Below are 15,201 nucleotides of genomic sequence, written 5' to 3' on the forward strand. Positions count from 1 at the left end.
TTTGTGGTGCCAGACTTTATTTACTGCACACCCGTCCAACCCTGCTGTGAAGACAGAATTATTAACTAACTTATGCATTTCTGTGGCACTCATCACTGTAGTATCTGAGGGCTTCACAAACATTAATTTATTTTCACAACACCTTGTGAGGTGAGGGGATGGTATTATCCCCATTTCACAGACAAGGCACAGAGAGATTGAGGTCAAAATTATCCACTAATTTTCAGTGCCAAATCTGAGATGCCCATGGCCTGGTTTTTCAAGTACATGGCATTATTAAAGCACTTTAGATATTAAAAGCACAGCTCCCAAGGACTTCATTTATTAGTGCTCAGCACTTCTGCAAATCAGACCGTGGGTATATCAAGTCAATAACCCAGATGAGGACCACACAATTATTGACCATATGTGAAAAGTTTGGTTCAAGTGACTTGCCCAACATCACATAGGGAAGCCTGTGGCATAAGCAGGGATAGAATCCAGTTCTCCAGAGCAGTATTCAACTGCCTTACCCATGAGATCATCCTTTCTCTTCCTGCAATTCCTTGCTTCATTCACTACACCCCTTCCAACAAAGACATCAGGTGTCCTACAGACAATGGCCTCCTTTACTACACAACCTTGATTCATCCCCAGTATACAGTCCATCTTGTGCACAGATAAGGCAGGGATCCTGTGGAAATTATAGTATGTAAGCATGTAATTAGAGTGTTTGTAACACAAAAGGGGGCCAAATTAAGGTTGCCCAGGCGATGCATTAATTCTGTCTTTTCCTTAATTTTGAGTATTTGACTTTACAACCTTGTTAGTGTTGTTTAAGATAGTGTCTCGTGTGTAATTACTAGGTTTTTAAAAAAGCAAACTGAAAAAACAGATATTTCATCATGTGGCATCATATTGACATCCACAAGGGTCATCAGCAAGGTTGGAACCTTTATATCCACTGCACAGACCTCTGCTACTTAAACTAAGGGAATAACTGAAAACAGTTAGTAGGTTGTCATCCTCTGTGTGGACCACACTAGGAGGGGATGGGACATGTTACTAGTGGGTTTCAAATATATTTGCTGACAACAGAGCTATGGTAAGACTCAGGAATCTTAGGTTCCATTCCAGGCTCTGGAGGGGAATGTGCTGTAGTGGACAATGACCTTTTTGCCTGTTCCCCCCCCCCCCCAAGCCTGGCTCCTTCTGCCCCATCCCCTACAATCTGTCCCTGTCCCATTCCTTTTTCTCCCATACTCTTGGCTCCTCATCCCAGTTCCATTCTCTTCACTTCCACTCCTCAGGTTTCTCTCCCAGTCTCATCCTCCAATATCAGTGTTCCCCTGGCTCCTTATCCCACTCTCTTTCCTCAACTAGGCCCAGTTCTCCCACAACATGCTAGGTTCTTAGAATCATAGGACTGGAAGGGACCTTGAGAGGTCATCTAGTCCAGTCCCCTGCACTCAAAGCAGGACTAAGCATTATCTAGACCATCCCTGACAGGTGTTTGTCCAACCTGCTCCTAAAAATCCCCATTGATGGAGATTCCACAATCTCCCTAGGCAATTTATTCCAGTGCTTAACCACCCTGACAGCTAGGAAGTTTTTTCTAATGTCCAACCTAAACCTCCCTTGCTGCAATTTAAGGCCATTGCTTCTTGTCCTATCCTCAGAGGTTAAGAAAAATTATTTTTCTCTCTCCTGCTTGTAACAACCTTTTACGTACTTGAAGACTGTTACAGAATTCCACAGCAAGGATCCTTTGAGGCACAACAATACTGGATCCTGCATTAAAGTGGAAAGATGGCAGCAGCCAAAAATGCATCAAAAAGCAATTCACAGACAGATCTACTTCCCCTCCCACACCTCACTTCCCTGCCCCACTAGTTCTCAGTCTAACTCTCACTGTCCAACCAGCCCCAGTCTCCCACCCCCAGCTCCTTGGTCGATCTCAGTCCTCTCTCACTGGCTTCTAATCCACTCTGAACCCCCAGTTTCCCTTCCTGGCTTTCAGTCCTAGTCTCCTTGCCCGCCCTGTCCTAGTTTCTCCTACATCCCAACTCCCAGTTTCCCTCTCCCTCCATGTCAGCCTCCAGCCCCAGTCTCTCCCACCCCAAGTTCCATATCCCAGTCTACTCCCTTCACCCCACAGATCTGTATGTTGTCCCCCCTGCATTTGAATCAGGCCATTTCCTCATCCATCCTCTTATTTGCATGTATAGCACAGGAAAGACAGACTCCTGCTGTTAGCTGAGGTGCCTGGACCTGGCTCAACCCATAGAAGCTCATAGTAGCAATTACAGGGAACAGCCTGCTCATCCGCGGGCTGTTGTATGCCAAATATAGATGAAATCTTTGGAGATTTTTGCTGTTAAACTCTAAGAAGTTTCTACTGACCACATGCAAATTGCAGTTTTTGAAACCTTATAACTTGGCCAAATTTGAGCAGATTTTCACAGGGATGGCAAAAGGCAAATCCTTGATACAAAGGCCACTCTCCTGCCAAATTTCACGTCCTTGCTCCAAAGCATGGGGGTTCTGGAGAGTGTCTTCAGAACTTTTTAACATGGGCAAGGCAATGTATTTTTCCTCAGCCTCATTCTCAGAAATGGTGGAGCCGTTTTGGCTGAAGTTTAATAATAATGATATCAAAAATAATAATGATCAATGATCAGCCTGAGGCAGACACCCTGCGTGGAAAATTTCAGCCCAAATGGCTAAAATTTGGTAAAGTTATAAACAACTAAAAGCAGGGGCTTATAATGGGAAGTATCAGGCAACCTTAATAATAAGTGGTGCTACCAGCCCCATCTATAACAACATGATAGGTAGTGTTGTTCATTGTAATTAAATAGAAATCTCTGTCTTTGAATTGCTTTTTGATGCATTTCTGGCTGCTGCCATCTTTCCACTTTAATGCAGGATCCAGTATTGTTGTGTTTCAAAGGGTCCTTGCTGTGGAATTCTGGGCCAAAGTGCCATGCCCCTTCTGTCTTCTTCAGGGAGACCTCTAACCTCCTCCTTCTGCTGTTGGGTAGAGTTCCTGGCTCCCAGGAGGCGGAATAGCCATGGGTATGGGTAGAATAGGAGAAGACAGGAAACAGGAAGGAGCAGTGTGAACTTAGACCCAGATAATCAAGCCTGTGAGAAGTGAAAGCAGGTAAAAAGGCAGAAGCTGGTGGAGGCCAGAAGGAAGGAGTACTAGGTAGCTGAGGGCAGGCTATGTGGAGCATGTAAGTAGTTCTTGGCAAGTTCAGCTTCCTAGTTGATTATTTCTTACCTTGAATGGGGAGAGGAGAATTACAGCCTAGAAGGTTCAGTGCTCAATGTCTTGATCAGAAGCTTCACTATCTATAAAACTCCTTCTGGTTCTCGTAACTACGCTGCACACCCACTAAAACCAGATAGAAATCCCCGTTCTGTGGGGAGAGATGGCTAGGCAGAAAACAAGAGAGGCAGGCAAGGAGCCCAAAAAGTCTTTGATTGCAGTAGTCAGCAAAACTGTCCTAGTAAGCAGGAACAGTGTGTTTACAAGGAGGGTTTCTGCAGCAACTGGCTCAAATGGCAAATTCCTCTGCTGATTCTCTGGCTCCAGGGCTGTGAAATTTGACAGGGCCCTGAATTTATAGTACACTAATGCTGAACCAGCAAATGTTCTTCCTGTATGGGTCCAACTCCTGTAGTTGTGAATTTTTTCACTTAAACATAATGGACCAGCTCCTCAGCTAGTATAAAGCAGGGTAGACCTAAGGATTTCCGTGGAGCTACACCACATTACATCATCTGTGATCTGGGCCAATGTTTGGCAGGTATATGTATTTCAATTGCCTCTCATTTAGAACAAGACTGTTCCCAAACTGTACAGTGAATATATTTAAACAGCATACTCTGCATGTCAGTGCTCCATCTCCCATAAATCATGATGGAGTTTCACCAGTGGCAGTAACTGAGGTTCTCCCCATGTGTTTTAAATGAGATCCAAACGTATTTAGATGTCAGACATCTATTTATTTATGATGGTAAATCAAAAACAGTTCAGCTTCATCCATTAGGAAGGGACCCCACAGCATATTTTTCCCTCTACTGAATTCAGAGTGTGTGACGTGATGTCTTCATGCACACATTTTCTTCCTGGCACCCGCCTAGCTAAGCTAGTTAACGTATGACTCCTGCTGAGCAAACCTAAGAAGGGCAAGACACCAGCAAAGTGAAGATGCTGGGGAGCTACTGCTAAACTTCTCAGGAGCCAGTCCCTCATCTGGTGTACATTGGTGTAGCTCTTTTGATTCACCTCTGTGACAGGGTCAGGCCAGATGGCTACAGGAGAGTGATAGAAGGCAGCTATATTAGTCCCAGGTTAAGTAGGTCCCTTTTCCTTGGGTAAGGTAACAGGGAAGATTCCAGAACAACCAGGAACTTTCTGGAAACAATTAAGGCAGACAGGCTGATTAGAACACCTGCAGCCAATCAAGAAGCTGCTAGAATCAATTAAGGCAGGCTAATCAGGGCGCCTGGCTTTAAAAAGGAGCTCAGTTCAGTTTGTAATGCACGTACAAGAAGCTGAGAGTGCGAAGGCATGCTATTGGAAGACTGAGAAGCACAAGTGTTATCAGACATCAGGAGGAAGGTCCTATGGTGAGAATAAAGAAGGTGTTGGGAGGAGGCCATGGGGAAGTAGCCCAGGGAGTTGTAGCTGTCACACAGCTGTTCCAGGAGCCACTGTAGACAGCTGCAATCCACAGGGCCCTCGGCTGGAACCCGGAGTAGAGGGTGGACCCAGGTTCCCCCCATCCCTCCATTCCCCCAACTCCTTACTTGATACCGGAGGAGTTGACCTGGACTCTGGGTTCCACCAGGGGGGAAGGTCTCTGGCCTGTTCCCCGATCCACTAGGTGGATCAGCAGAGACTGCGGGGATTATTCTTCCTTTTCCTCATGCTGACCAGTGAGGAGGCTAACTGAGTGAACGGCAGATTTGAGCCACGAAAGTGGCCAAACTGAGGGCTGCTGTGAACCTCTGAGGCGAGCAAATCTGCCAATAAGCACAGGACCCACCAAGGCAGAGGAAGAACTTTGTCACACCTCATTTACACCATCTGAGGATCTGGCCCAGGGTTTGTCTCTTGTTTTGTAAATACTGGGGAAATCATTGGGGTTTTGGGTTTAATTTTTGCCTTTTGTGCATGGATATTTTCCTTTTGTCTTGTGGTGACTGAAATGGGGCAGTTTACTGGTCCCCTTCCCTCACCTCTCTCTCACTCTTGGTCTGTAGGTTGCATACTGCTTAGCATCCCATGAACTGTTGCATTCTCCTGAAGAAATACTCTGACTGAATGTTATCATTATGGGGTGGCTGTTTTGGGAGTTTGTTTCTCTCTTTCACTCTCTGTCTCTAAAAGCTTTCTCTTGTTCCAAAGGTTTCACCTGCAGCTTTTAGCAACCTGGGGTTGGAATTCCCAAGCTGACATTGCGATGGACAATATTACTTTTGGAGTGGGCTGCTTCCCTGTTGGTGAGTTACAAAGCATTCTGAGCCTCTCAGATACTTTATATAGGATAATCAGAATACCGCTGATCCGGGCCTTGCAAGTTATGGTCTCCCTGCAGAGGGGACTCGGATTATCTGTGCTACATCTTATTGTGCTGTAGTATTTGGACATAGTGACTCTCAGCTCCTTCCCTGCGGAAGATTTCCTTCATTTACACAATTTTCCAGTGTATCTCTGCCTTCTTAATGCTCTTTCTTTTCCCTAACCTGCAATATCCCAGATCACATATTTTGGGACCTTTGCCCATCTTGACTGGAAGCACTGGCCTTGCAATTAGCTCAAAGGTAGAAAGATCATATTGCACTGTTCTTTAGTGACCCCTTCTGACCTACCTGCTGTGGAAATTGATAGACTTCAGAGTCACATTTAGTCTGAATCAACTAGTGGAAAGGTCACCGTAATGTATCGCCTTTGAGTGTGAGGGTAGGAAAATAACGGGACCTTGAGAAATCATTTCCTCCCCCTAGTACAAATGCTTTCTCTCTTTGACAAAAAGGGCTAAGATTATGACTACCGATACAATGAGTTTACTCCTCCCGGCTAGGAGAGGCTTCACATGTCACTGGTGGATGGGTAGTATGCAAGCAATCAAGCAATGAATACCACAAATACCTGTAACTTATTACAACGTATTCTACCTAGAAATCCAATCAAGTGCCTGGAAACACAGGAAGCCACCCTCATTGGCCTCAGGAATGAAGTGGGCCCTAAGTGCCAGTGGACTCTGGTGGGGCTCACACGTTAGGATGTTGGTTAAAGTGCGCAAAGGGGTTAATTTGCAGCCTGCAGAGCAGGTATGTGGAAGGAGGGCAAGGAAGCACTTGCTCTAGCACTTGGAAACATCAGCAGCTGACTTTAGTTCTTTAAACACTGAAAAAACTAGCACCTTTGTGAAAGAAACAGAACATAAGGAAAATACATAGTTCTTTTTCCAAACCCTGGCTGGCATCCTAAGCAAAATGTGATAACGGTGTCTCAACCTGCTCCCCATTTGTGCACAGCACAAAATCACCAAGGAGTCTGTCGTCATTCCACACAATTGCCTGTCTCTCTGCCCAGGAGGGCTTCGGGCCTGCGGGATCAGGGGTGGTTGAGTTTGCGACTGAGGTGAGTTAGCGGAACTATGCAAGGGAAGTATACGCAGCATCTGCCCACACTGTGCCTGGCTCAAGTCAGTGCTATCAGTCCTCTTCTTTGTGCTTCGCGGGGCATGACTTTCTGAAGGGCTGAGCGCTTAGACCTCCAGTTTGAATTCAACAGGACCTGCAGGTGCTCATCAGCTCTGCAAGTGAGGCCATACATCTACTCCAACATTTCTGCATTGCTAACTGCTGAAGGTACGTGGGTGTAGACTGGATTTTGGGTTTGGTCTGTAAACATTTCTCTGGTGTCTTTGGAATATAATTGAAGAAGAGATGAAGGTTTTCTAAAGGTGCCATCTCATTTCCGGTCTCAGTGTGAGATGTGGAGGGGACACAGATCTAGCCTCTCTTCTCATTCTTCTGCAAAAAGATGATGTTGGGAGCTAAAAGCGTGGGTATGTTAAACATGTAGGTCCAGATGTTTAGCTGGCATAAATCAGTATTGATTTGAATGGAGCTACAGCCATTTATAGCTGCAGAGGATCTGGCCTGGAAGGTACGATTCAGGCAGTGGAAGGACAGAGTGAAGAAACTGTGTTTCTTACAAGACTCGGGTTTACCACTGTTCTTTGAATCCTCATTGTGAGTTGACATTTTCTTCCTTTGAAAACAGCCTTCTATTCATCTTCTCATCCCTTTAATTCAGTTAGGTCACGGAGAAGCCCAGCAGCTCTGCTGTGTTTTCAGTAATGAAATTACTTCTCTCTGGCCAGGAGAGGCTTCACATGTCACAAATGAAGCCAATTAAGATCCAAGCAGAGAGAACTACATTCTTTGCAGAAGGGAGGCAAGAAGGAAGCATGGCAGCCTGGCAGGCAGGATTTGCTCCTTGTTAGGATGTAAATACTAATACCCAAATCCACAAAGATACTTAGGCACCTGAACCCCATATTAGGCACCTAAATCTTGGGTGGTGCCTAAATCTCAGTTTTAAGTTCCACTGCAATCCACAAGTCTCCCACCAAACCCTGTAGGTGCCCAAATGTTCTGGGTAAAAGTGCCCTCAGCTCTTAAATTTCTGTGTCTGACCATGCATACTGCTGCCTCACCTCAGGAATCTGGATACTTATCTCCCACCTAGACCTCAGAGCAAATTGTGAACTGTGGGGAGAGAGAGGTTTGCTTGCCTTACTTGCATGTGGAGCCTGATCCAGTAGGTGGCCCCTGAGTACCCCTCCTTTGAATTGGGTCTCATTCAAAATCCAGCCAGCTGCAGCAGTGCCTACCTTATGACTTTTAGAGCACTCGCATGGGATGTGGAAGACATGGGTTCAATCCCCCCATCTCTGCCTGAGGGGGAGAAAGGATTTGAACAGGGATCTCCCACCTCTGAGGAGAGTGCTCTAACCACTGGGCAATGCAGTATTCTGATGTGGGGCTCCTTCAGACTCTCCTGTTGCAGCTGTTCCACTGACTAAATAATGGAAGTGATTAGGGCAGGGGGACTGGACTCAGGGACTCCCAAGTCTCCCCCTCCTGCCTGCCCCCCCACCATGATTGAAAGATAAGCACCTAATTCAGGCTTTGTAGAGTACAGTGGTGTTCCTGTGATTTTCTACGCATCAGCAAGTTAGGTGTTGCAATGGTCAGTGTTGCAATGCCTAAATCCCTTTGTAACGGGGGGGTAGCTGTATTAGTCTGTATCCACAAAAACAACAAGGAGACTGGTGGCACCTTAAAGACTCCTTGTTGTTTTTGTAAATCCCTTTGTGGATCCAGGCCTAATTTCCTCATTAGTTCCAGTCCTCTCTCTTCTACAGAATGCAGCACTGGCTTTAAAGGAATTGTCTCTGAGCGGAAGGGCTGGGAATGGCAAATGGGGCTTCAAAGCCCTCATCACTGAGCCCAAGAGGCTAGTGGGATTTGAAAAATAGATGGTCTATTTCTGTGGATACTGAGAGCAGCTCAAGGAACACCAGTAAGGATTAGCAACAAACAGATAAGCACAGAAATTTGGATATAAACCCTCCTGCTTCAGGGCATAAATCAACCTCTGAAACATGTAGTTCTGGGCACTGCTGGAGCCAGGATACTAGATGAGATGGACCTGGGGTCTGATTCAGTCTCACAATTTTTATGAGAGAGGGAGAAGGTATCGTAAAGGGAAAGGGGACACTGCACTGGCTGACTAGCTAGAGCAGTGGTTTTCAAACTTTTTTTCTGACAACCCAGTTGAAGAAAATTGATGTCCATGACCCAATGGAGCTGGGGATGAGGGGTTTCGGGTGTGAGAGGGGCTCAGGGCTGCAACAGAGGGTTGGGATACAGGGGTGAGGGCTGTGGAGTGGGGCCGGGGGTGAGGGGTTTGGGGGGGCTCAGGGCTGGGACAGTGGGTTGGGGCACAGGCTTACCTCAGGTGGCTCCCAGTCAGTGACAGTGGAGGTGCTAAGGCAGGCTTCCTGCCTGTCCTGTCACTGCGGACTGCACTGCGCCCCGGAAGTGGCCAGCAGCGGGTCTGGCTCTTAGGCAGAAGTGCACAAGCAGCTCTGCACGGCTCTTGCCTGAAGGCACCGCCCCCACAGCTCCCATTGGCCAGGAGCTGGTGCTCAGGGCAGGGGCAGTGCGCAGTGCCCCGTGCCCTCTCCTGCCTAGGAGCCAGACCTGCTTCTGGAGGCGCAGCACAGTGTCTGAACAAGTAGGGACTAGCCTGCCTTAACTGGGCAGCACCGCTGATGGGACTTTTAACGGCCCAGTCGGTGGTGCTGACCAGAGCCGCCGTGACCCAGTGCCTTACATTCTGTGACCCAGCACTGGGTCGCGACCTGCAGTTTGAAAACCACTGGGCTAGAAGGCCAGATATTCAAAGGTGTCTAGGCACCTACTGGGATTACCAAAAGCACCTAGGCAGGTTAGGCACCCAGCTCCCATTGAAATCAATATCTGCATAGTTAGATGCCTGAATACCTTTGAAAATTTCATATTGCAACATGCTTAAAAGAATGTATCTTGAGCAATCACTGCCCTCTTGAGTGCTTAGAGGCTCTCTGCTTTTTCTCTCTTACCGTGCATCGCTCTGAGCTTCGCTGTATCTTGTTCTTATTAAGATTGCAGTCCCTGATGTGTGAAAGCAGACTCTGAGTTGGCTTGGCCTGCAGGATTAGATTTAATGCTGGACCTTACTTGTGCTTTCATAAAAGATTTGTTTTTATCATGGCCGGTCTGTCCCGGGGAGCTCTGTATGACAGGTGTCCGGTTCCTGATTTCCAGGCTCCCACTGTGGGGGACAATGACTGTGGAGGCACCATGCTTGGCTCTTGAGATGGACAGAAGGGAATGCAATGATTTCGCTGATTTAGTACCAGCATTCACTGGAAATTTAATAAATCAGCAAAGGGGCTGTTGGGGAGCTGATTCTACTTCCTGATTCTCTGCCGCTGCTGCAATACAGGTTAGAGAGGCTTGGCGGTTACTTCATTTTGCACTGGCTGGGATCCCTAAGGGACCATACACCATTTGGGCCACTACCTCTCCCCATTACCAACACCACGTTTGCAGCAGGGGCTGTGAGAAAGGAGGTGTAGGAGAGAGCCACTTCATCTCTGTGCCTCCAGAAGACTCCCACGGTCTGCGGGGATTCCCAACAGGAGACCTGCCCCCAGGGCTGCAGTGTGGGGTCTCTACGTAAAAGAATAAATGGACACAAATCAGTTGTCAAGAATTATAACATTCATAAACCAGTCGGAGAACACTTCAATCTCTCTGGTCACTCGTTTCTGATCTCAAAGTGAGTATCCTTCAACAAAAAAACATCGAAAACAGACTCCAACGAGAGACTACTGAATTGGAATTAATTTTCAAATTGGATACAATTAACTTAGGCTTGAATAGAGACTGGGAGTGGTTGAGTCATTATACTAAGTGAAACTATTTCCCCTTGTTTCCTCCTTCCCCTCCCCCCCCCACTGTTCCTCAGACATTCTTGTTAACTCCTGGAAATGTGCTGGAAATGGCCCACCTTGATTATCACTTCAAAAGGTTTTCTTTCCCTCCACCCCACTCTCCTGATGGTAATAGCTCATCTTAAGTGATCACTCTCCTTACAATATATATTTTTTTCATGGTCTCTGTGTATATATAAAATCTCCTCACTGTACTTTCCACTTTATGCATCCGATGAAGTGAGCTGTAGCTCACGAAAGCTTATGCTCAAATAAATTGGTTAGTCTCTAAGGTGCCACAAGTACTCCTTTTCTTTTTGCGAATACGGACTAACACGGCTGCTACTCTGAAAAGTGTGGGATATGTAGGGGAGGGTGAAGTCAGAATGACTGGTGGGGAGGGGGATCCTGAGAATTACATAAGGGACATGGAAGACCTAATCCCTTAAGTAAAAACAATTCAAATCAGATGAAATGAAGATTTCCGAGTAAGCAGCCTCATCTGAACATGGAGTGAGTGATGGAGATCAGAGAGCCCATTGCTCTGCAGATCTCTCCTACATACACATACCCCAAAGTGTCATCTAGCAACTCATGATCAGAGGCCTTCCCTGTTCCATATGCTTATAAACCCCTCCCCCCCCACCCCCACACACAGAGTAGGGGACCAGACAGAAGATGGAATAGACTGAAACACAGACCTTTGGAGCTTGCACCTTCCTGTATATAGAACATACCCTCCTATGCATTCATTTCTCTGCAGTCTATAAAATGCTGGCATTCTAAGCGGTAGCAATAATTGATGGGAGCAGCCTGATGCTCAATGAGGCTAATGGATGTAGTTCTTGGTCTGGCGAGCATAAAGGAGACAGAAGGTTTGGAAAAGGAGGAAAGGGTGTTTGTTTGGAAACGAAGAATTGCCCTAGGACATGCTGTTAGGATGCTACCTTGCTAAAAATCCAGCCAGAGACACAGACTGAGGCTGTGTTATGGGGACTGATTTACATTCCTTTGCTCTGGCTAAAGTGCTTGAGTTTATTGTACATCTCTGGATGCTAGACGCTATGCTGGAAAAATGGTCTTGACCTTCTGGATTCATAATTAATTTAACTCAGGCCCTCAGTTTTTGTTACAGCTGTAAGTTTGACACCTCTGTCAGGTGAAGTCCTCTGTCTATCCACAGAACAGATAAATTATGGAAAGAGTCAATACAACACTCTCCTTCACTGTCACCTATTAGTGTGCTTCAAGTCAGACCTGCAGAGAATACCCCTAAGGGAGAGGTCAGTTCAGTTTTCATGGCTCAGTTTGGTAATTGGCCTCTGCTGAGACTGCTGATGAGGGTGTTAATTAATGCTAAATGTAGTGGTGGCTTTTTGAAGGGATAACTGTCCAGCTGGAAGTGAATGGTCATGCATTTAGGGATTAATAACAAGAATTTTAGTTATAAGCTAGGGACGCATCAACTAGAAGTAACGGAGGAGGAAAAGGACCTTGGAGTATTGGTTGATCATAGGATGACTATGAGCTGCCAATGTGATATGGCTGTGAAAAAAGCTAATGTCGTCTTGGGATGCATCAGGAGAGGTATTTCCAGTAGGGATAAGGAGGTCTTAGTACCGTTATATAAGGCACTGGTGAGACCTCACCTGGAGTACTGTGTGCAGTTCTGGTCTCCCATGTTTAAGAAGGATGAATTCAAACTGGAACAGGTACAGAGAAGGGCTACTAGGATGATCCGAGGAATGGAAAACTTGTCTTATGAAAGGAGACTCAGGGAGCTTGGCTTGTTTAGCCTAACTAAAAGAAGGTTGAGGGGAGATATGATTGCTCTCTATAAATATATCAGAGGGATAAATACCAGAGAGGGAGAGGAATTATTTAAACTCAGTACCAATGTGGACACAAGAACAAATGGATATAAACTGGCCACTAGGAAATTTAGATTAGAAATTAGACGAAGGTTTCTAACCATCAGAGGAGTGAAGTTTTGGAATAGCCTTCCGAGGGAAGTAGTGGGGGCAAAAGATCTATCTTGCTTTAAGATTAAACTCGATAAGTTTATGGAGGAGATGGTATGATGGGATAACATGGCTTTGGTAATTAAATATTCATGGTAAATAGGCCCAATGGCCTGTGATGGGTTTTAGATGGGGTAAGATCCAAGTTACCCGGGAAAGAATTTTCTGTAGTATCTGGCTGATGAATCTTGCCCATATGCTCAGGGTTTAGCTGATCGCCATATTTGGGGTCGGGAAGGAATTTTCCTCCTGGGCAGATTGGAAGGCCCTGGAGGTTTTTCGCCTTCCTCTGTAGCATGGGGCACGGATCACTTGCTGGAGGATTCTCTGCTCCTTGAGGTCTTTAAACTACAATTTGAGGACTTCAATAGCACAGATATAGGTGTGAGGTTTTTTTGTGGGAGTGGTGGGTGAAATTCTGTGGCCTGCGTTGTGCAGGAGGTCAGACTAGATGATCATAATGGTCCCTTCTGACCTAAATATCTATGAATCTATGAATCTATGAATGAGCTCAGTTTGTGTTGGCCACTGAACAGGCATTAGATGGTGTGATTGAGGTGTACAAACCTCAGACTGGAAAGAAGGGGTTAAAGAACTGCTCTGGGCCAAGTTGGCTTCACCCTGCCACACCTGTAAAACATGCATGGAGTGGTGTGTACAATATCTGATCAATGCTGCTTGTGACTGTTTCGATGTTGAGTCATCTCTCCCTGTTTTCTCTCCACAAGCAAAATTTGTAAAAAAATGGCTACCTTGCCACTTTATGAAATCTGGAACTTGCAAAATCATAAAAGAATGAAAATGCAAATTAGAAGGGCATTTCACAAGCTGATCTGCACGCACACAAAAACTGGGAATCAACATTTCTCAGAAAACAAAATTTTGAGAACTTGGAAACTTTGTCAAATGAATTAGCAAAAAATGTATTGTGAAATTTCATGAATGTTTTTGCACCACCATTAGTAGTCTATTAACATTCAGTCATTACTGAGCTGATTAAAAGCAGGATGTCCATTATCAATATGTAATATTCCATTATCGATTCTCCTGGGTCATGCAGTCCCTGAATATTCTTTGTTAATCATAGTCAAGTTTATGTTTAATACTCTGGTTTACTGCATGTAAATGCAAACTAAGGCCCTTTTCCTGCAGTTGGCTAAATGGGGGTAGAGCCCTGTATCCATGCAGAGTCCCTTTTACTTCAGTGTGGCTTCATGCGGCAGCGGGCAGGTCCCTGTGCCTGAGCAAAGCCAAGGATCAGGACCCAAATGATTTGTAAGGATAATTGAAAACAGAAGTTCTTTAAAGTACTAAATTTCCTTTCTCCCTGTCTCTTTCTCTGGCTTCCTTTTCTCTCTCTCTCTCTCCTCTTCTTTTCCATTCATTCTATGACACATATGCACATCACATACACATGACAGAACTCTGTTCCTTTTGCTCCAGTAGTCCACGTGACATAAGGGACACCATAGTCACTTCTCTGCTGCTTTGCAAAGGGGACTTTTTTATTTTAATAAAATGATTGTGCCTGATTTATCTGCAGTTTGGTTGAAATACTCTCTTTTTTTGCCCCCATCTCTTTCTCATCCATCCCACGCATGGTGACAGGAAGAAGACAAAGCCATTCTGCTGGAAAGCACCAATACCCACGGGAAATCAGTATCATGGATGAGAATCTCTTGAACCCATTGGAAGAGCCCTCCCTTTCAGGTAGATAGCTCCATACTGAAGCCCTGACTCCTGAGTTCAATAGACGGTCCTGGATCAAGTTCCTGCCTTACAGATAGAAATTCCCATAGTTAATTAGTGGATCCTTGTGTCTCAGGCAGATGGCCCATACTTGAGCTCTGTCTCTCACTCATTTCCATACCGGAGCCTGGTCCCTGGTAAATAGTCCTTGCAACAGCCCATCCTTACTACTTTATCCAGACTCCTGAATCTGGAAAACTGGGCCAGAAATTCCACAATGGCCATTGCTGAGTTTTTTCAAGTTATTTTTCTGACACCAACCAGAGCATGGAAGCACAGAAGCAACACCAAAAAGTCTGGATCAGCTCTTATTTTAATCTAACTAGTGGACTCCTCATTTCTAGTCAATGCATACCCAGATAGAGGTTAAATAATCATATGGTTAAACACAAAGGACCTGAATAAGTCCCGATCACATCCTGTGAGGTGCTGAACACAACCAATTTCCAACAACTTCAATGGGAGTTGAAGGAGCTCAGCACCTTTCAGGAGATGATTAGCATCTTGTAGTATTAGGCCTAAAGGAATAATCAGAATGACTTGGTATTTTCTGTGTAGCAATAAAAAATATGCAGACCACATGGCCTTTTTATAAAAATAGTATATACAAGAATTCCTATGGCGCTCAGACCATACCAGGGGCTCTTGCAAAGAATCCACGAACAGATGCAAACATTGCATCACACTCCTTTTTTTAAAAAAAATATATATTAGCGGGTTTTGAGCCCAGTCCTGTTCCAGCTGACGTTCAAAATAACTTCAATGGGAGCAGGATTGGACTTTTTACTTGGAATAAGATTTTTATTAGCCACCCAATATTCTGCCTCCCTGCTCCCCTTTGGAATTAAACAGACATAAAGAGTCACTATCTTATATAC

At 45.4% G+C, this 15,201-nt stretch overlaps 1 protein-coding gene across 2 annotated transcripts in view; it reads left to right on the top strand.

Annotated features, from left to right (window-relative positions):
• The window catches only part of LTK (leukocyte receptor tyrosine kinase), a 160,971-nt gene that overhangs the window by 96,305 nt on the left and 49,465 nt on the right, over window positions 1-15,201 (top strand). For both annotated transcript variants that reach the window (XM_043548470.1, XM_043548471.1), the window contains exons 10-11: window positions 5,402-5,496; window positions 14,183-14,284. In XM_043548470.1, the coding sequence (XP_043404405.1) occupies window positions 5,402-5,496; window positions 14,183-14,284 (197 nt within the window). The remainder of the gene's footprint in view (window positions 1-5,401; window positions 5,497-14,182; window positions 14,285-15,201) is intronic.

This window comes from Chelonia mydas, chromosome 6, assembly GCF_015237465.2.
Source record: "Chelonia mydas isolate rCheMyd1 chromosome 6, rCheMyd1.pri.v2, whole genome shotgun sequence".
Lineage (NCBI taxonomy): Eukaryota > Metazoa > Chordata > Testudines > Cheloniidae > Chelonia > Chelonia mydas.